This window comes from Theropithecus gelada, chromosome 1 (genome assembly GCF_003255815.1).
Source record: "Theropithecus gelada isolate Dixy chromosome 1, Tgel_1.0, whole genome shotgun sequence".
Taxonomy (NCBI): Eukaryota; Metazoa; Chordata; class Mammalia; order Primates; family Cercopithecidae; genus Theropithecus; species Theropithecus gelada.
The window spans coordinates 81690634-81711951 of record NC_037668.1 but is presented as its reverse complement, the minus strand read 5'-3'; the positions used below and the strand labels follow the sequence as shown (position 1 = coordinate 81711951).

Genomic DNA, 21318 nt, shown 5'->3' with positions numbered 1-21318 from the left:
TAAGCTCAGGAATTTGAGGCTGCAGTGAGTTATGTGACTGTACTCCAGGCTGGGCAACAGAGTGAGACCCTGTCTTTAGGAAAAAAAAAAAATTAAACTTAGTAAAATATACATAACATAAAAATGACAATTTTTAATCTATTTTTTAGTGTATGGTTCTATGACATTGAATATATTCACATTGTTATGCAGTCATCAGCACCATCCATCTCCAGAACCTTTTCATCTTTAAAATATGTTTTACATTCTTTAGATAGCCTTGGTTTCTGTGGAAAGGCCGATGTCATCCTGATGAAGTTGATCAGCCCTATCTATTATATTTTTTTGCCTCATCATTTGAAGGTCAAATTTTGATGTACTTGGAATATTGATGTTTACCTTTATGCCATTCACAGATCCATCCCTCCAGCAACTATTTAATTATCAAGCAGTTAGCATGTGATACGATACAGAATGGAAAAAGACAGGGTTCCTGCCCTCCAGGAGCTTCCAGGATATAAAACAGATAATCATACAAAGAACTACAGTTGTAGTCAGTGCCACTGTGCAGAGAAATGCAGGATGAGGCTGGGCACGGTGGCTCACGCCTGTAATCCCAGGACTTTGGGAGGCTGAGGCGGGTGGATCACCTGAGGTCAGGAGTTTGAGACCAGCCTGGCCAACATGGTGAAACCCTGTCTCTACTAAAAATACAAAAGATTAGCCGGGCGTGATGGTGGACGCCTATAATCCTAGCTACTTGGGAGGCTGAAGTGGGAGAATCGCTTGAACCTGGGAGGCAGAGGTTGCAGTGAGCTGCAATTGTGCCATTGCTCTTAAGCCTGGGCAACAAGAACAAAACTCTGTCTCAAAAAAAGAAAAAAAGAAATGCAGGATGATCAGAGAACATATGACAGGTGAATCTGAGCTAGTCTTGCAAGTAGGGGATAGAGAGGTGAGATAATTAATGGCTCCTGGAGAATGTAGGGGTTGGAAGGAGGAATGGGGGAAAGAAAGGAATATTCTTGAGGGCCAGAGCTATGGATTTGAAGGCCCAGATACCCTTGACCAACATTGTACCAGTCAGAGTCTATTCTTGGTTTCTGTAAAGTCCTATGCTGCTTTACCTAACATTTGCATAGTATTCCAAAAGAAATTGTTTAAAAATTTTTTTTTGTAAAACCCTGTGAGGTTAAAAGAAGGCTTATTTTGCATCCTGAAGTCTCTTTCAGAAACTGTTTTCTGTGTGAGTACAACTTATTCATGATTGTACCTAGTAAATGGTTGAGTCAAAATTAGAAACTAGGGTTTTGAACCCGAAGTCCTTCGCAGGCCACCCTTTTAGATTACCTTTGGGAGAGCTTGGCAGAGGTTTGCATTTCTTAACCTCCTTTTTTACAATAGAATGGCAGTATGGCAGATATGTCAAAGTGTGAGATCTGGAGTCAGACTGACTTGTGTCTGAATTCCAGCTTCTACTGTTTCCTAGTTGGAAAATAACATTTATTATATTTCTTCGAATCTAAGATGCCATTAATTGGAACATATATCTTCATTTCAGAAAGCATAAAATGTAAAAACAGAAACAAAAAGTATAGAACCAATAAATATGGCGATCACTAAACATCAGTTTTTGTATCTGGAAGATGGGAATGATGATAATGGTAGCTAGCTAACTCATAGGGTTGTGAAGAATAAATGAGATTATCTCTGTAAAGCCCTTGGCATGTATGACCCATAATAGGTGCTTAGTAAAGGTTAGCTCTTATTACTTTGTTGTCATTTTTCCTATGCTGCATGACTTTTTTTTTTTGCGTGACAGAGTCTTGCTCTGTCACCCAGACTGGTCACTGCAACTTCACACGCTGGGCTTAAGTGATCCTCCCACCTCAGCCTCCCAAGTAGCTGGGACCACAGGCATGCACCACTATGCCCAACTAGTTTTTTGTACTTTTAGTAGAGACAGGGTTTTGCCATATTGCCCAGGCTGCTCTTGAACTCATGAGCTCAAGCGATCTGCCTGCCTCGGCCTCCTAAAGTGTTGAGATTATAGGCATGAGCCACTGCATCCAGCCACATGATAATTCTTATACAGGAGAAAACATCTTTCAGATTAAAAGAAAGGTTTAAAAAAAAGTATTGCTGTCAATACTATTAGCAAGCAATCTAGCAGACATAGTGTCAGATACCCAGTTTAAACCATTCATATGTTATCTTCATAATTTTTGTCATAACTATATTATCACATACTGTTGTCATTTAGTCATATCTTATTTCCCTGAGCTTTTATCTACTTAGTGTTTTAAGTCATTCATTTATTCTTTTTTTTTTTTTTTTAATAAAGAGATAGGGTCTCCCTTTGTTGCCCAAGCTGGTCTCCAACTCCTAGGCTCAAGCGATCCTCCTGCCTTGGCCTCCCAAAGTGTTGGGATTACAGGCGTGAGCCACCACGCCCAGCTAAGTCATTTATTTTAAACATAAATTTATTTAAAAGGAAATTTTATGACTATTGTAAAGGAAAACTAGTTTGACTTGCTACAAATAGAATATGGGTCTATAGTCCTTTATCTCAAACCCTAACATATATTTCAGAATTCAGATGTTTTTTAATTTTAAAAATGTGACATAGTGTGTGTATATATATATCATATACTATATTACATTCCTTTTGGTATCTGAGGTAGAATCCCCTTAATCAGATACATTAATGCTTTTCTCCAGTTAACTCTCTGAATATTCAGATTAAGTAGGGTAAAGTGGGATGAAGACTGTAAATAGCCTGTGTCAGCACAGGTCATGTTTTACTGCCAGATGAGTCCAGGTCAGGTCAGCTTTGCCACCAAAAGATTTACATCTTTTGTTACAACATCATATCACTTTAAAAAAAAAGATTGTCTGGGCATGGTGGCACACACATGTAATCCCAGCACTTTGGAAGGCCAAGGCTGATGGATTGCTTGAGCCCTTGGTCAATATGGTGAAATCCTGTCTCCAACAACAGCAACAACAAAATTTAGGTGGGGAGGTGCACAAGCCTATAGTCTCGGCTACTTGGGGGCTGAGCGGGGAGGATCACTTGAGCCTGGGAGGTCAAAGCTCAGTGAGCTGTGGTCATACCACTACACTCCAGCCTGGGCAACAGAATGAGACCCTGTCTCACAAAGAAAAAATAAGGTTACAGAAATTTTTTTGTTTTCAGTGCTTTTTGATATCAGAATTAAGGATAAGGCAATTAAAGTGAGAAAAGTTAATGATTTTAAATTCTAGCTTGATACTCTTATTTGCTGAGGTCTCTAAACCTGAGGCCTGCTTATCTTTTGTTACAAATGTGGCTAGTGTGAGATTAGTGAGAATAAGAGAGGGGTTAAGGACACATTTACTCTAAACTGAGATTTTCCTTCTTAATTTAATGCTTATACCATTAGGGTGTGTTGGACCTAATTGATTTTTTGCATTTCTTTTTTGAGCATTTCTAACTACTTATAAAGATTGCTATTTTAGGACCTTTATTCTTTCTTAGAGGTCTTGTACAGAACAAAGAGAGCAATTACTTATTTAAAAAATTCAACAGGGTTGGGTGTGATGGCTCACATTTGTAATCCCAGCACTTTGAGAGGCTGAGGTGGGAGGATTGCTTGAAGCCAGGAGTTCAAGACCAGCTCGGTCAACAAAGCGATATCCTGTCTCTATAAAAGGTTTTAAAAAAATTAGCTGGGTGCTGTGGTGTGCACCTGTAGCCTCTAATAGTGAGGAGGCTGAGACAGGAGGATTGCTTGAATTTGAGACTACAGTGAGGTATGATTGCACTATTGCACTCCAGCCTGGGCAACAGAGTGAGACCCTGTCTAAAAAAGCAAAAAAAAAAAAAAAAAATCAACAAAATATATTCTCTTGCAATTATCCATATAGGTCTGTTGGGCCCTTTCAAAATCTAAGGTATATTATAGATCTAGTGATTGTACATTTTCACTATCTCGTAACAATTTGCTGTCGATTATCCTAGGAATTATTTTATCATTACTCTTTAGTTATTATGTTGTAAAAAAGACTAATATGAAAACAGAAGAATGATAAAATCATGTAGTATTGCATGATTTTTCATGAAAAGCTATATAAAAAGTCTAGACACACATCTTTGTAGTCTTTTTTAAAGCTTTCACTGAATACAATTGATAATTCATAATTTTTAAATTTTCTGTCCACAATGGTAAAGGGAAGAAAATTGCCAATAAAACAATTACTGAGACACATTGGAAGACAAATGCAGAGAGACAGATAGCAGCACTCTAGACCAGTTCTGTCCAATAGAAATAAAATGCAGTCACCTATGTACTCTTGTATTTTCTGGTAGATAAATTGGCAAAATACAGGTGACATTAATAGTACAGTTTATTTAAACCAGTATTTAAGGTAGTATCATTTTATCATGTAATCAAGATAAAATTACCAATGAGATCTTTTATATCCATTTTTACATGCTAATTCTTAGAAATCTGGTGTTTATTTTTCACTTTGTAGCATATCTCAGTTCAGACCTGCCACATTTCAGGTGCTCAATAGCTACATATGGCTAGTGGTTGCCATATTGGACAGCATAGCTCTAGACTTTAATGATGATGGTGAAATACAAGAGGAATTTCGGGACTGGGCGCAGTAGCTCACGTAATCCCAGCACTTTGGGAAACCGGGGAGGGCAGATCACTTGAGGTCAGGACTTCGAGAGCAGCCTGGCCAACATGGTGAGACCCCTGTCTCTACTAAAAATAGCAGTAAATTAGCTGGGCATGGTGGCGCATGCCTGCTAATCCTAGCTACTAGGGAGGCTGAGGTGGGAGGATTGCTTGAACCAGGGAGGCAGAGGTTGCAGTGCGCTGAGATCATTAGTTATTGCACTCCAGCCAGGATGACAGAGTGAGACTCCGTCTCATAAAAAAAAAAAAAAAAAAGAGGAATTTCAGACTGTGAACCTTCAGTTGATGTATTCTAGATATGTTTTCCTGAAACCTAAGGATTACAGAACAATATGTTTTTAAGGAGAGAAAGGAAATGTATCTGGTATGGTATGCTTATCTAGTAAGTCATTCAACAGGAAAGACTTCATCCCACAGTATTTTATAATAAGAACTTAAATCTCTCATTTTGCTAAGAGTACACATGACCAGTGTTCCTTCATTTTCTGTTGTATTTGTGTGCCAAAATTTACTTTATACAATTTGTAAGGGGATAGGTGCTGAAGGTGGGTGTGTGTATACAAAGATAAGAAGGCAATAGGTGATATCAAAGAAAAAAAGCCACTGGAATTGATCATTTGAATTTGTATTTATAAACCTAAGAATGAAAATGTTTTGCAGCTGGGTGTGGTGACTCATGCCTGTAATCCCAGCACTTTGGGAGGCTGAGGTGGGCGGATCACTTGAGGTCAGGAGTTCGAAACCAGCCTGGCCAATATGGTGAAACCCTGTCTCTACTAAAAATATGAAAAAATGGCCGGGCGCGGGACTCACACCTGTAATCCCAGCACTTTGGGATGCTGAGGCGGGCGGATCATGAGGTCAGGAGATTGAGACCATCCTGGCTAACACAGTGAAACCCCGTCTCTACTAAAAATACAAAAAATTAGCCGGGCGTGGTGGCGGATGCCTGTAGTCCCAGCTACTCGGGAGGCTGAGGCAGGAGAATGGTGTGAACCTGGGAGGCGGAGCTTGCAGTGAGCCAAGATCGTGCCACTGCACTACAGTCTGGGCAACAGAGCAAGACTCTGTCTCAAAAAAAAAAAAAACCAAAAAACAAGAAATGAAAAAATTAGGTGGGTGTGGTTGCGGGCGCCTGTAATCCCAGCTACTTGGGAGGTTGAGGCAGGAGAATCGCTTGAACCTTGGAGGCAGAGGTTGCAGTGAGCCGAGATCGCACTACTGTACTCCAACCTGGGCGTCAGAGCGATACTCTGTCTCAAAAATAAAAAGAAAGAAAAAGAAAATGTTTTGCAATTAAGGTGCAAAAAAAATGGCTGTACTTCTTTGTTCAGCAAAATTATGAGTTGTCTAAAGTTTTTTAAGGTACTGCATTTTGATGGTGCAAATACAAGAAAAAGAACCAGCAGTATTGATGAGCTAGAACCTATTAGAGATACAGCTTAAATTTGGAATTAGTATTTACAAGATGGATGTATTCCAGATTTATGCATAATAGCTGGTGAACAGCTGGTTGCATTCAAAGGACATTGCTCATTTCAGGTGTGTATACCTTCAAAACCTAGAAAATACGGAATAAAAATTTGGATTTGCCATGTTTATATTCTTATTTTCATTTTTATTTTGTTTTATTTATTTATTTTTTTAGAGACAGAGTATTGCTCTGTTGCCCAGGCTAGAATACAGTGACATGATCATGGTTCACTGTAACCTTGAACCCTTGGGCTCAAGTAATCCTCGCACCCACCTCAGTCTCCCGAGTAGTTGTGACTACAGGTGTTGGACCACATCCAGCTAATTTTTAAATTTTTTGTAGTGACAGAATCTTTCTATGTTGCCCAGGCTGGTCTAGAACTCCTGGCTTCAAGCAATCCTCCCGCCTCAGCCTCCCAAAGTACTGGGATTACAAGTGTGAGCCATTGTGCCTGGTCTTCTTATTTAAAGTTTTATGATGTTATTTTACATTACCTTGTCATCTGTAAATTGTTTGTAAAATGATTTTAGACTACCGATATAAAGTATTCATAGGACCCAGGCAGTAATGATGATGACTGTTTTTCTTGGTATACTGAGGGTTAATCAGGACGTTTGCAAGAAAATTGAAAAGAATATAACTTTTCCATTATGATGGAACAAAATTTGATGCATTTGTTCAATCTGCCACGATAACTCTGAGTCCAATCATTTATTTTTTCTACTATCAACTTTAAAAATGTTTCCCAAGACTAGAACATGCTTGAGATAATTTTAGGTAGTAGTTGAAATTCAGTGAAATACTTAAATAGCACTAAATTCAGTGAAATTCAGTGAAATATTAAATAACACTGAAGTTACTGTGGCAGACTGAACACATGCATCAAATTTTGTTCCTTCCCCAAAACTCTACTAAACTATAGAAAAGGTATTTTATAATACATAAAACCATAAACAGGAGAGGACATAATAGCAACAAAACTTTCAAAGCTGGAAAGCAGATGGTTGAGATAGCTAACTTAGCAGATTCCAGAGGCAGATTTCAAATTGGTGGTGGGAGAAGCACAAGTAACTCAAGAACCAAGGGTGAAGGGACAGGTAGCCAAAATAAAGAGGTTTGGGTGAGAGCTGTATGAAAATTAGTTAGATCCCTAGATCCTATGCTGTGGAGTAATTGCTCCTCCTCCACTGTCGTCTGAGGTTTATCCTTTAAGAGAGAGTAGAACACCCAGTCTGGGGGAGTTGTGGGTGCTGTACTAAAGAAGAGGGATGAGTTCAGAAGCCCTGGTGTCCTCTTGGCTTCAGAACATTGGGGCCAGGCCCTGTAGTCAGGATACTAGAAAACTTTCTTTGGGCACTCTGACCAGTCCAAGAAGAAAGACGTAACGTGACTGAGTTGAAGGTTCACCCTGCAAAATTCCCTGCAGATGACCCACTGTGAAGCCCCTTGTCTGTAATTCCCAGTCATGCACTTATAATTGGTGCTCAGCTCTTTAGCAGGTCCCACTTGCATTTGTGAGCGAGGATCGCTAGATTTCTGAGGAAAGTCTCTCATGCAGAAGTTAGAGACTAAAAGGAGCAAAGGGGGAAAATCAGCTTGGAAGAAACTAAAAAACAAAAAAGCTATCAGAATCCTCAGAAATAAAGGATATTGCATCTGTGAAACAAAAATAGGATGCTATTAAAAAAGAACAGATGATGTTAAAGAGCTCTTGAAATTAAGAACATGATGGCAAACATAATTTTAATTATTTTTGTTTTCAGTTCTTTTGGTGGTTACATTCATAACTATAAATAGTATGCTTATACCGTTATATCTTGTCAGTTTATTTTTCCATGGGGACCTCATGATGTAACAGTATCATCTGTCATTGCTCATAAATGCCTTATTTGAATTGAAAAGGAAGATAAACTGTTTAGTGAATAGCTATTTCTGTAAAGTGTAAAGTTTGGTCTTTTTTTTTTTGCTGAGGTCTTTTAATAAAGCTCCTCCTGCCTGTCACACATCATAAGCAGAGTAGGACATTGGTGTTTGGCTTCAGGCTTTGCATTTTCAAGGCTATTGAATGATAGCTTCGTTTCTGAGGTCAAGTCTGGATTTGTGGGGGGCCTGGTAGCTGTCATAGTAGCTGAGCTTCCGTATTGCATTGTTTATGAAAACTATTTTGACTGTGATCTACAATAAGAAATGTGTTATAGCATATCTATAGATATGTATATATCTCTCTGTATATATCCATTTGTATCTATCTCAAATCTTAATTCTTTGGACTAAAGTGACTTTTTTCTTTTTAATTTTTAATTTAATTTAATTTAATTTTTTTGAGACAGGATCTCTGTTGCCCAGGCTGGAGTACGGTGGAACTCCTGGGCTCAAGCAGTCCTCCCGCCTCATCCTTCCAAAGTGTTGGGATTACACATGGGAGCCACAGCACATGGCCTAGGTTGACTTTCTCTATAATCTAAACTGACGTGTTTTCTTTCTTGGTGTAGGCAGTCGACAAGTACTTTAAGCTTCCTCATGCTTCCAGTAAACCACCCCGAATTTCAGGAAGCCTTGTGGATACTTCATATAAAACATTAAGATTTGCATTCAGAGCATCACTAAAAACTGCCATCTATCGAATAACTACTACATTTGGTGAACATCTGAAGTAAGTTTACCTGTTTTGATCCATGATGAGACCCCTTCTGGGGAACTTTCCTTAGAAACAGGTGTGGGAATGATGAGGCTCGTGTGTTGAAAGTGTTCTCTTGGGACCTCGATGATTCTCATTGGGAACTTACAGCTTGGATATGGACTTAATATTTATATTTTACTATTTGGCCCATCCTAAAGCTTTGGGGATTTCTTTCAAACGGACAAAAGAGGACAGAAAGTTATAAATGCAGCAAATTTAATTATATATATATATTTTAATTACCAAAAGATCCTTAAGGGAGAAAAAAGGGCAGAAAATCCAGATACCTTTCCAGAAAAGTGTATTAAAACAATTCTGTTGTTATATCTTGGTCAGCAAACTGAAGACTTGGGGTGAGCAAAGTATTCCAGAAATGAATCCCTGGTGCTTTGTGATTCATGCTGGAAAAACACCGACAGATCACAACACCTTGAGAAGCAGAACCAGAGAGAAAACCACAAATGCCAAGCCTGTTTATATTTAGTTTTATTGATGTTTACTGCTTTCCTCTTGTGAAATGATCTAGCTAGGCAGGATGAGGGATACTAGCTTAGTAACTAAACTATATTTATATTTATCATAATTATAAATGAACTTTAGAAGACACGAGAGATTGCTCTGTTGTTTTTGTTTGCAATCAATGAATAGTTTAAGACTTCCAATTTAAATTAAAGTTAAGTAAAGTTAAAAATTCAATTTGTCAGTCACCCTAGCCACATTTGAAGTACTTAATAACTACATATGTTTAGTAGCTAATGTATTGGATAACAGAAGTATAAAATCTTTCCCTAATTCTAGAAAGTTTTATCAGATAATGCTATTCGACAATTCACTTAGAACTTTGTTTTTTCATTTACTCTTTTCAAATACCCTGTGAAGTGTAGAAATTATCATAATTGTACAGATATGAAAACTGAGGCACAGAGATGTTAAAACTTGCCTGATAGCACAATCTAGTGCATGTCAAACATGAACCTGAAATCAGGTCTTTCTTACTCTTAAAAATCTTTCATCTTTATCTACAACACTAGACTGCCTCCAAGATATAAATTAATATGTAGGACACATTCAGAAAATACTGATGAATGTAAAGAATGAAATAAATATGACGTATATTAATGATGGAACAAAAGCAAGGAGAAGGGCATACCCGTAGACCTTGCCTGACTGTGCTCATGGCCAGGCAGGGGGGACATTGTATGCGAGATTAATTTGAAGTTCCTGCCAGCTTTAGCCAGCTTAATCAGTGGCTGGATAAATAGCAGGACTGTAACATTGCCCTGGGGGAAAAACGACAAGAAGAAAAGGGGAGCATAGGGATTTATTAGATGAGAAAGAGCTATAGGCCAGGCACAGTGGTCCATGCCTGTTATCCCACCTCTTTGGGAGGCCGAGGTGGGCAGATCACCTGAGGTCAGGAGTTTGAGACTAGCCTGGCCAACATGGTGAACCCCATCTCTACTAAAAATACAAAAATTAGCTGGGTGTGGTGGTGCTCACCTGAAATCTCAGGTACTCAGGAAGCTGAGGCATGAGAATCGCTTGCACCCAGGAGGTGGAGGTAGCAGTGAGCTGAGATCCTGCCACTGTACTCCAGCCTGGGCAACAGAGTGAGACTCTGTCTCAAAGAAAAAAAAAAGAGATATAGATGACTGATTAAAAATTATGAGAATAGGCCGGGCGCAGTGGCTCACGGCTGTAATCCCAGCACTTTGGGAGGCCGAGGTGGGCAGATTATCCGAGGTCAGGAGTTTGAGAACAGCCTGGCCAACATGATGAAACCCCTTCTCTACCAAAAATACAAAAATTAGCTGAGTGTGGCAGCAGGCAACTATAATCCCACCTACTCCAGAGGCTGACACAGGAGAATCACTTGAACCCCGGGAAGTGGAGGTTGCAGTGAGCCAATATTGCACCATTGCACTCCAGCCTGGGCAACAGAGCAAGACCCTGCCTCAAAAATAAATAAATAAATAAACAAATAAAATAAAAATTGTGCGAAGGAAATTCTGCCTTAGTTTCTTTTCTCTGAAAAGAGCCATATTTTATATATGCGTCAAAGTTGATAAAATCAGTGGAGGCTATTTGTACAAATGTAGTGAAAAGAATGTTAGATCTGGAGTTAAAATATCTGGATTTCTGTCTGCTTACATCATTGGCTATCTGTGATTGTGAGCAAGTTTCCTAGTGTTTTAAGTAACTTACCCAAGATTATGCAGGTAGTGAGTTGCAGAACCAGGATTCAGATGCAAATCTTCCTAACCCTAGGGTTCTGTCTATAGTGTCTGTACTCCTAACCAATAGACTGGTGTTTCCCCTAACTGCTGAATTTTTCTGATACAGCTTATGTCCCCATGAAAGGGAACGTTCTCACACCCACTTGGTTTCATTTGTTGTTAGTAAAGATAAAATGGATCATACATAGGTAAAGCCCACTGTGCAGTCTGCATTATCGTGATACTTATTACTGTATAATACCTGATTATTCACTATTCAAAGCTCTACCTCTGAGAACTAGGTATAAATGAAGTTAGCTCTTGAGGTCTGAAAATCAACTAACAAACACAGGCTACTCATTGGACACATTCATTCAACACTATTTACTCATTTTTTAAAAGATAAATTGTATTGTGTATATTTGAGATTTATAACATGGGGTTTACATATAAAATGTTTACTGTTGTGAAGTAAATTAACATGTCTGTCATCTCACATAGTTACTTTCTTGTGTGTATGTCAAGGGCAGCTAAAATCTGCTTATTTAACAAAAAACCTAGTACAATACAATTTTGTTAGCCATAGTCCTCATGTTATACATTAGGTCTCTAGACTTGTTCATCCTACATGTGTGCAACTTTCTTTTTTTTTTTTTTTTTTTTTGAGATGGAGTCTCGCTCTGCCGCCCAGGCTGGAGTGCAGTGGCGTGATCTCGGCTCACTGCAAGCTCCGCCTCCCGGGTTCATGCCATTCTCCTGCCTCAGCCTCCCGAGTAGCTGGGATTATAGCCGCCCACCACCGCGCCCGGCAAATTTTTTGTATTTTTAGTAGAGACGGGTTGTCACTGTGGTCTCGATCTCCTGACCTTGTGATCCGCCCGCCTCGGCCTCCCAAAGTGCTGGGATTACAGGCGTGAGCCACCGCGCCTGGCCATGTGTGCAACTTTCTATCCTTTGACCTACATCTCCCCATTCCCTGCCACCTCCCATTTACTCCTAATTTAGGCTAATTTAATTCTGGTTTTCCAGCCTATAACATATCAAAAAAATTTTCTTTTGAGTCCGAGTCTTGCTCTGTTGCCCAGGCTATAGTGCAGTGACAGGATCATAGCATAGTTCACTGCAGCCTCAAACTCCTGAGCTCAAGCAGTTCTCCTGCCTGAGCCTCCCAAAATGTTGGGATTACAGGTGTGAGCCACCATGTCTGGCCCATATGAAAATTTATTTGAGGAGCAGAGATTGCTACTAGAGTCAGGAGTACTAACAGTAAATTGTAAGGGACACTTTACTACCTGCTAGCAGAGAGCAATGTCATGGAAAAGTCACAGATTTGGTGTTTGAGAGAGTTTCAGAGCCATTAAATTAGAGAAGACAGCCTCACTAGCACCGAGAGGGCATCTTTGTGCAGTAAAATACTTGAAATGGTTCAATTAGAGGGTACATGGTTCAAGAAAGCAAAGATGTCTATAAGACATTTTAGGACGATTCATAACAAAATTATTAAAATAAGACTGTTTTGGCACTTTAAAAAGCGGTGACCTATTCAAGAACTAGAAAACCGGAATCTTTCATTATATTCCATTTTTGCCCAAAAGCTTAAGAGGAAGTGTTATACTAGTTTCAGTATATATTTGCCCTAATTTTGTCAAGGTAATATATTTTTGTGATGGTGAGGGTGGAGAGAGAACTCAGTGTTCCCATCTAAAACATAACTTATGTTCAAAGGGAGAAGTAAATCTAAACCACCAAGCTGTTACCTTTGAAAGTAATTAATGGAATCTATTGTGTTTTAACCAAACATTTAAGTTTAAAGGATTTTGTATTGAAGGCAGTTCAGATACTCTGCAGCTCAAAGATAATGTTGGAATCTGGTTTAAATAAAATAATAAAATCCAGAAAATCTACTGCAAGGCCTGGAACTCTGCACAGCAGGTTCCATCGCAGAGCAGGTTAAAGTCAATGCCTTCACTTGTCAGTCTTAATTTGCTTTGGTCTTTTAGAAGATAGAAGCATGCCATTACTGAATACAAGCCCTCCTCTTCATTAGATTAAAAAGACTTTTCATCCAGCTTTTTCAGAAATACTAAAGAAGTGAAGATTTCTATTCATTTTTAATTGTTTTGAAAAATATTGACTCTGTGCTCTGTGGTTCACTTAATATGCTTAATGTAAAATAAAGCTTATGCTTTGAATTTATGTTTCATTTAGTGCTGTGCAAGCATCTGCAGAACATCAGAAAAGACTTCAACAGTTCTTGGAGTTCAAAGAATAGTTAAGTAATATAAACTGTGTTCATTACACTGCTGATACAACTACAGATGGGACAGTAAATGTTCAGCATTCTTGGATCAGAAGAAAACGGACTAATTAGATGCTTCCTTTGTCGTGGTGGTTGCTTTGAAAACTATACTTTAATGGGAGAAATCATGGAAAGAAATTCTCAACAGAATAACTGAAAACTGCCTTTTCTGTACCAATTGCTTTTTGTGTGTGTGGTATAATAAAATCTTTATTCAATTTTACAGAAGCATTGAAGGCAGTCGAAATGTCTCTAGCTCATATAACTTAGTAATAATAACTAAAAAACTTTTAGAATTTACTTTTGAAAAGAGGGAAGCCAGTTCTGAAATGAGTATAGGTTGACTTCATAGTCTTCTTAATTAAGAGTTTAGCTCTTTGTAAACTCAAAATACATAAACTTTTTAAGTGTAGTTTCATTTACTGAAGGATAAAAATGGTAACAGTGCAGCAAAATTCACGGAAAAAATATTGTCTAAAGGACATATTTTGTTAATCTGTTAGGTTGTGTTTTTGTTTCCAGGGACAAATTAAATTTGTATGATTACCCAAAAAAGGGTCTCAGTTTACAGATGCTAACTCTATATAAAGGAATGTGGAAAAACTCAGTTCTTAAGTTACAAGATTAAAAATTCACATTTGATCTTGAAGAAACAATTGACTGACATCTATGAATTTATTTTGTATCATGCTAGTAAACACCGAGTATTAATGTATGGGTATTTGCCCAGCTAGTTTTGCTTTCTTTTTCCAGAACAAAACATTAAGTGATTGCAGAGTTTTTCAAGCAAGAGAAAAAGGTTTGCAAAAAAACCCAGGAAATGTTCCCTTTTTCCCCACCATTCATCTTCATTAGATCAAATTCTGTGAAACTTGTCTGGTCTCTCAAAGGGAGCAGCCTCTGTAGTGTTAAATGGCGAATTAAAATAGGAAGATCTTTATAGTCAGAAACAACTTAGTCATCAAATAGCAAGTGAAACCAAAACGTCAGAGGGATTACTGTACTTGGAAGTATGCTGTGTGTCCCAAATGTGAACGAAGTATTGTTAGAATTTATTAGATCAGCTTCTTTGGAGATCAAAGATTGGAAATCCTAGTCATAGATATTCACTGGACTAGCTTTGGACTGAAATGCTCCTTTGTAATTCTTTTCCTTCTAGTGTCCCAAAATATTTTCTTTAAAGTCAGCACAGTATTGTATATGAATCTTTAATGTGGTATCATATATGTCTATTTTTGTCTGATTCATCAATGTATTATTATATCTTTATAATTGAATATTTTAGCTCTGGGTCCTGTTGCCCCTTCAACCAGTACATGCCAAATTATAAATGGGTGCTACTGGCCTTGAGCGTATCTCTGTGGGACAGTTCCCCGATTGTCAAGTGTTTAGATATGTAGGCTATTGCCATTTGTTTTTTGTTTTTGGCTTTGCTTTGTGTCTGAAGCTGAATTGATTTCTTTTGTTGAATGTGAAAGTTGAATTTCAAATGTAGTCATTTCTTGTAGATGGCCAAGACAGAAAACTGTGGCTAGGTTGACTGAGAACTGTTGTATTCCATGTATTAACACAATTAAGCTTTTTATATTCCACTCTCTGTGCTGACCCTGGCTGAGGCATTTTGGGAGACAAGGACTCGAATCTTCTGCTTCCATTAAAGAAGAACTGTGGTATTCAACCCATTGGATTTCTGAGAATAAAGATAGGATGATTCCTTTGAACTTTGACTTCCTTGTATAAAATGTCCAGCTAGGTTTAGGTTTTTGCCATTTCCTATATACTTTGGGTAAAACTACATTTGATGAGCAATGTGAATGTTTCTGAGAATGTTCATTCATGTTTTCTCTCAAGAGAATATGCTGTGTACTAAATACAGGCCGCATAATGTCTGCCTGTTGAAGATCTGGAAACTGCCTCCCCAGATCTGTATTCTATTTAGTAGGTAAGGGGGTTTTCTTTTTCCCATTGTGTGTGGATAATCTACACACCATCTGTTGGAACTAGGGTGTTATTATGGGGAGCTCCTCCTGCGTACTAGGAGGAGGACCTTAGGGAGACCAAGAGGAGAGAAGCATTTCCTCTGATGAAGTCACATCCTGTCTGTGAGCCCACTGATGCTGTAACATTGGTCTGAAAGAGAGTGTTCTTCAAAAACCTTTCTCGGCTGCTAGTATAAAAACATGATGGTATCAGCTCTTAGCATGTTTGCTTGACCCTTATGGAAGGTATAAATCCACAGAACTTCTTTCCCAGAGAACTGGGAAATTGTCCTAGAAATAAACCTTGTACAGTTGAGTGGACATGGATAAGCAACAATTTGTTATTTTGCAGGATTTGTTCCTTGGTAATTGTTTGGTGTGTCATCTTATAAATATTCATGATAGTCTGTTTATATCCTTTTGTATATCATTGATACTGGATTGGGTAGAAAAATAAATTGGTGATTTTAAAAAATGGAACATTAATTGAAATATGTGTGTCTGTAAGGTCAATTATTTAATTTCTGGGCGGGGGTGGTGGTGGTGATGCTTCCTTAATCATTTCAGTTTAGTCTCAGAGTTGTTGCTTATAAAACCTAAAAGAGCTGAACTTTTTGAGAAGTCAGCTTTTGCCCTTAGCTTAGACTGATTTGGTGGGTTTCGTGGTAACTCTAAGGAGCCTGAATTCAGAAAGTCTCATTTCTTCTTGTCTTGGCTGACAAAACTAAACAAAGGGTGAAGGTGCTGAAAGCCATCTCTTAACAGAAGTTTCTTTTCTTGCCAAAATAGCGTTTCCAAACGAATCGTATTCCCCTAGGCTAACAGTTACGTCTGTCAACGTTACTTAAATTAATCTGAACTTCACCGCTAGATAGTTGAGGTACCTCAAACTACCTCTAGCTGTCCCAACCCATAGTTATCTTTCTTTACAACCAGATCGCTTAAAACAAAGATGACTTTCATTCATCAGTTAACAATCCAGCTATGCTTAACAAGCTGCTGACCGTTTTTAAGTAAGCAAAATCTTTATTAGGGCAAGAAAGGGGATGGATAAACACATACCTCTACAGTTCTGCCATGCTCCTAAGCAGCCTTGGCACAAATTGCTGTCATGATGGGCAAGTTGATGTGGAACTAGCTATCATTCACAAACCTTCACTGAGTGTCTCTTACGGCACAACAATTAGAAGTAAACTGAACAAGACAGTCCCTGCTCTCGAGGAGTTTATAATCTAATGGGTGGTATTTGAAACCTGCTGTGCATCAGAATCACCAGGAGTGCTTAGTAGCTGTGTGGAATCTGGGCTCCACGACACTGCAGATTTTGCTTCAAGAGGTCTGAGCTGGGCCGGGCGCGGTGGCTCAAGCCTGTAATCCCAGCACTTTGGGAGGCCGAGACGGGCGGATCACGAGGTCAGGAGATCGAGACCATCCTGGCTAACACGGTGAAACCCCGTCTCTACTAAAATACAAAAAAAAATTAGCCGGGCAAGGTGGCGGGCGCCTGTAGTCCCAGCTACTCGGGAGGCTGAGGCAGGAGAATGGCGTGAACCCGGGAGGCGGGGCTTGCAGTGAGCTGAGATCCGGCCACTGCACTCCAGCCTAGGCAACAGAGCCAGACTCCGTCTCAAAAAAAAAAAAGAGGTCTGAGCTGGTTCCCAAGAGATCTAGTTTTTAATAAAAGTCTAAGCAGAATCACATTGTGAGAAGGGTTTATTCTAGATCAGACTTTAGCATGTATCAGAATCTCTTGAGGAGCTTATTAAAACAGATTCACTGTCCCCACCTCCAGAGTTTCTTTTCCTTCCTTCTATCCTTCCACAGGGTCTTGTTCTCTATCACCCAGGCTGGAGTGCAGTGACGTACATGATCCTGGCCCACTGCAGCCTTGACCTCTCAGGCTCAAGCAATCCTCCCACATCAGCCTCCCAAGTAGCTAGGATCATACTGCACACCACCACGCCTGGCCATATTCTCTATTTTTTGTAGACACAAGGTCCCACTATTGCCCAGGCTGGTATCAAACTCCTGGGCTTAAGCAATCCACCCACCTCAGCCTCCCAAAGTGCTGGGATTACCGGTGTGAGCCACTGTACCCGGCCTAGAGTTTCTGATTCAGTGAGTCTAGGGTGGGGCCCAGTAATTTGCATTTCTAGCACATCACCAGGTGATGCTGACGCTGCTCGTCCTGAGACCATACTTGGAGAACCACTGTTCTAGTGGATTGCTAATGTGTTCTCTCAGATGAGTGTCTGAAGCAATATGAACTATCATTTGCTGTAGAGTTCTTCCATCTGATTCAGTTACTGAAAAGCTTGAAGAGTACAGTTAAATCTCTAGGTAATGCAGGAATGCTGAGCAATGCTCAGGTGTTCAGATACTTATCTTGAAGTTGCAGCAGGTGACATGACATGGGTTGCCTTTTCACACTATTGTGTGCTGGTGCGTGGTCCCTTTACCTGAATTTCTTCCTTTTTGGCAAACTTCCCATTTAGTCCTATTTAGAATGAACTTAACCATCATTATCATTAACCATAGCATGTCCTTAGATGTCCTGGTGCTAGCCCACTTTGTCACCCACCTCATTTTGCAGAGCTGTGTGGCTGGACCGCCCTCAAGTGCTCATGCTCTCCCTGCTCACATGTATTTTACCAGATTTTGAGTGTGCCTTATAAGTGATTCTGGTGGTAAAGTGGTTCTGGAAGTCCCATAGAATGCCTGGCGGAGAAACAATGGAAGGTGATCTCTAAATCAGACTTTTACCTTGATAGTCGTTTGAAGATGTGTTTACTGTTGATTGGGTTATCCTTTTACCTCTCAAGCCATTAGTAACAGTGGTGTGTAGTCTTAAAACAAACAAAAAAAATTAAACGCTAGTCTCTTCCTAACTATATTATGATGTTTGGTTGCAAGGACACAACTTCTACCTCAATTAGGTTAAGCATAGAAAGGAGAGTTGATTCTGAGGGCACAGGAAAGTCTTGATGAGCACAAGTATAGATTCCAGACCCCAGGAAGAACCTGAAGAGCTCTCAGGGTCTCCTTCTCAGCTATTTTCTGCACATATGTTTTATTCTCCCTCCTTGCTTTCTGACACTCCATCCAGCTCCCGAGTTTACAATGTAATAGAGACTGACCAACTGGTTCTGAATACCAACCAAATTCCTGATTGAAAGAAATTAGCCCTTGGCCGGGCGCGGTGGCTCAAGCCTGTAATCCCAGCACTTTGGGAGGCCGAGACGGGCGGATCACGAGGTCAGGAGATCGAGACCATCCTGGCTAACACGGTGAAACCCCGTCTCTACTAAAATATACAAAAAACTAGCCGGGCGAGGTGGCGGGCGCCTGTAGTCCCAGCTACTCGGGAGGCTGAGGCAGGAGAATGGCGTGAACCCGGGAGGCGGAGCTTGCAGTGAGCCGGCCACTGCACTCCAGCCTGGGCGACAGAACGAGACTCCGTCTCAAAAAAAAAAAAAAAAAAAAAAAAAGAAATTAGCCCAAATGGATGAAGTATCCAAGGGCCTAATTAGGCGTGAGGGACAAGGCCGTGGTGTGCCAACATAGCTTCTACAAGCCTACCTTTGTTGATCAGGACGAGATGGAGAGTAGGGGCAGTTCCCAGAGCCTCCCAAGACAGAGGACAAAAGTTGGGATTCAAGGCCTGCAAAGAGGAGCTGGCAAATCCCCTTGCCTTGGGTTGGGACCCCAAAGTGCTTCATCTTAGGAGGAAGGATGAAGAGGAAGTAGATGCCATAAACTAGTTGAGGGAGAATCCTCATTAAATTGGATTGAGATGATCTCTGTTTACCAGTATTTCCAGGCCCTGGCAGAAGCTATAATAAATTCTTTCTGAGGAACACAACACCCTAGGCCTCAATTATATCTGTAAACAAGTTTTCAAATATAGTGTCTACACACCTTTAAAAATAGGCTCAGGAAGAGACGGCACGACATGAATGAGAACCAACAAAAGCAATAGACAATAGATTGATCCATAGGGACTCCGCATGAGAGAGTTATCAGATATTAAAATAGTTACTACTGCTGTATTCAATGAGACTAAAAATTCTAATTCATTAGAGAACTGGAAACTATACATATACTATGTAATTTTTGGTCAGGTACTTATAAAACATTTATATGAAATTTGATAGAACCATGGAGAAAATCTAGAACAGAAACAGGATAACTAAAAATAAGAGGTCGATGGGTAGGTTTAATGGCAGATTAGACATAGCTGAAGATAGGTCAGAAGAAACTATCCAGAATAGAGCTTTGAAAGTCAAAAATATTAAAGTGCAGAAGACAGGTTAAAATAGATACAGTGAGAAAATGTGTAAGTGTAACTGGAATCCTGGAAGGAGAGGGAGATCTAATGGAACAGAAGCAGTTTTGAAGATATGAAACAGAGAACTTTCCAAACTTGAGACATCAAGCCACAGATTGAAAAAGCTTTATGAGCCCTAAACAGATAAATAAAAAGAACCCACACTGAACTACATCATAGTAAAGGCACTGAAAACCAAAGACAAAGACTTCAAAGTAGAGAGAAAAAAGACCACTTATCTTTTATTTTTGAGACAGGGTCTCGCTATGTCACCCAGGCTGGAGTACAGTGACAGATCTTGGTTCACTGCAGCCTTGACCTCCCAGGCTCAAGCAATCCTCTCACCTCAGCCCCCTAGTAGCTGGAACTATAGGCGTGTGCCACCATACCCGGCTAATTTTTAAATTTTTTATAGGAACAGACTCTCACCATGTTGCCCAGGCTGGTCTCGAACTCCTGGGCTCAAGTGATCCCACCTCTGCCTCCCAAAGTGCTGGGATTACAGGTGCATCGTGCCTGGCAAAAGGCCATTTTCAAATAAGCGGCAATTCTCAATAAAAACAACTGAAGACAACGAAATGGACATTTTGCAGTGCTGAAAGGACTCTGCTAACCTAGAATTTTATACCCAGCATTAATGTTTTAAAATGGTGGGGAAATAAAGACTTTTTTTCAGACAAACAATAACAGAGAGTTCAACAGGCTGAGAGATTTCAACAATAGCTGAGAGATTTCATTGTAAGGATGGATATGTTGAAAGTAAAAGGATAGGAAAAGATAAACATGCAAACACTAAATGAAAACTGTTATAGCTAATGTAAGTTTTTGACAAAGTACACTTTAAGACAGAAAGCCTTACTAGAGATAAATAGGGGCACCTCAAAATAATAAAAGTTTTTTTTAAAAAAAGGTTCATTTAATATGATACAATTCTTTTTGTTGTTGTTGTTGAGACGGAGTCTCACTCTGTCACCCAGGCTGGAGTGCAGCGGTGCAATCTTGGCTCCCTGCAAGCTCTGCCTCCTAAGTTCACGCCATTCTCCTGCCTCAGCCTCCCGAGTAGCTGGGACTACTGGTGCCCGCCACCATGCCCAGCTAATTGTTTTTTATATTTTTAATAGAGACGGGGTTTCACCATGTTAGCCAGGATGGTCTCCATTTCCTGACCTGGTGATCTTTCTGCCTCGGCCTCCCACAGTGTTGGGATTACAGGTGTGAGCCACTACACCCGGCCAATATGATACAGTTCTAAATGTTAATGCAACTTATATAGCCTCTAAGTACATAAAGCAGTATGGGCAAAAGATGAATAGGTGCTTCAAAAGAATTTATCTCAATGGCCTGTAAGAGAAATAAGCACCCTTAGTTATTAGGAAAATACAAACTTAAAATATAATGAGACACCACTACATACCCTGATATGGTTGGCTCTGTGTCCCCACCCAAATCTCATCTTGTAGCTCCCATAATTCCCACGTGTTATGGGAGGGACCCAGTGGGAGATAACTGAATCATGGGGGTGGATCTTTCCTGTGCTATTCTTGTGATAGTGAATGAGTCACATGACATCTGAGGGCTTTAAAAATGGGAGTTTATCGCTCAAGCTCTCTTTGCCTGCTGCCATCCACCTAAGATGTGACTTGCTCCTCCTTGCCTTCCGCCATGATTGTGAG

At 39.8% G+C, this 21318-nt stretch overlaps 1 protein-coding gene and 1 non-coding gene across 4 annotated transcripts in view; both read left to right on the top strand.

The window, feature by feature from the left end:
* The window catches only part of NDC1 (NDC1 transmembrane nucleoporin), a 68522-nt gene extending 52712 nt beyond the window's left edge, over nucleotides 1–15810 (top strand). For 2 of the 3 annotated variants that reach the window (XM_025396922.1, XM_025396913.1), the window contains 2 exons: nucleotides 8637–8797; nucleotides 13249–15810. In XM_025396922.1, coding sequence (XP_025252707.1) covers nucleotides 8637–8797; nucleotides 13249–13312 — 225 coding nt within the window. In that variant the 3' untranslated portion in view covers nucleotides 13313–15810. The remainder of the gene's footprint in view (nucleotides 1–8636; nucleotides 8798–13248) is intronic. The other variant, XM_025396904.1, reaches the window with a different exon arrangement.
* Nucleotides 9967–10102, top strand: LOC112616107. The gene has a single exon (XR_003117566.1). It is a non-coding gene; the product is annotated as a small nucleolar RNA SNORA58 (small nucleolar RNA).
* Nucleotides 15811–21318: the final 5508 nt, after the last annotated feature.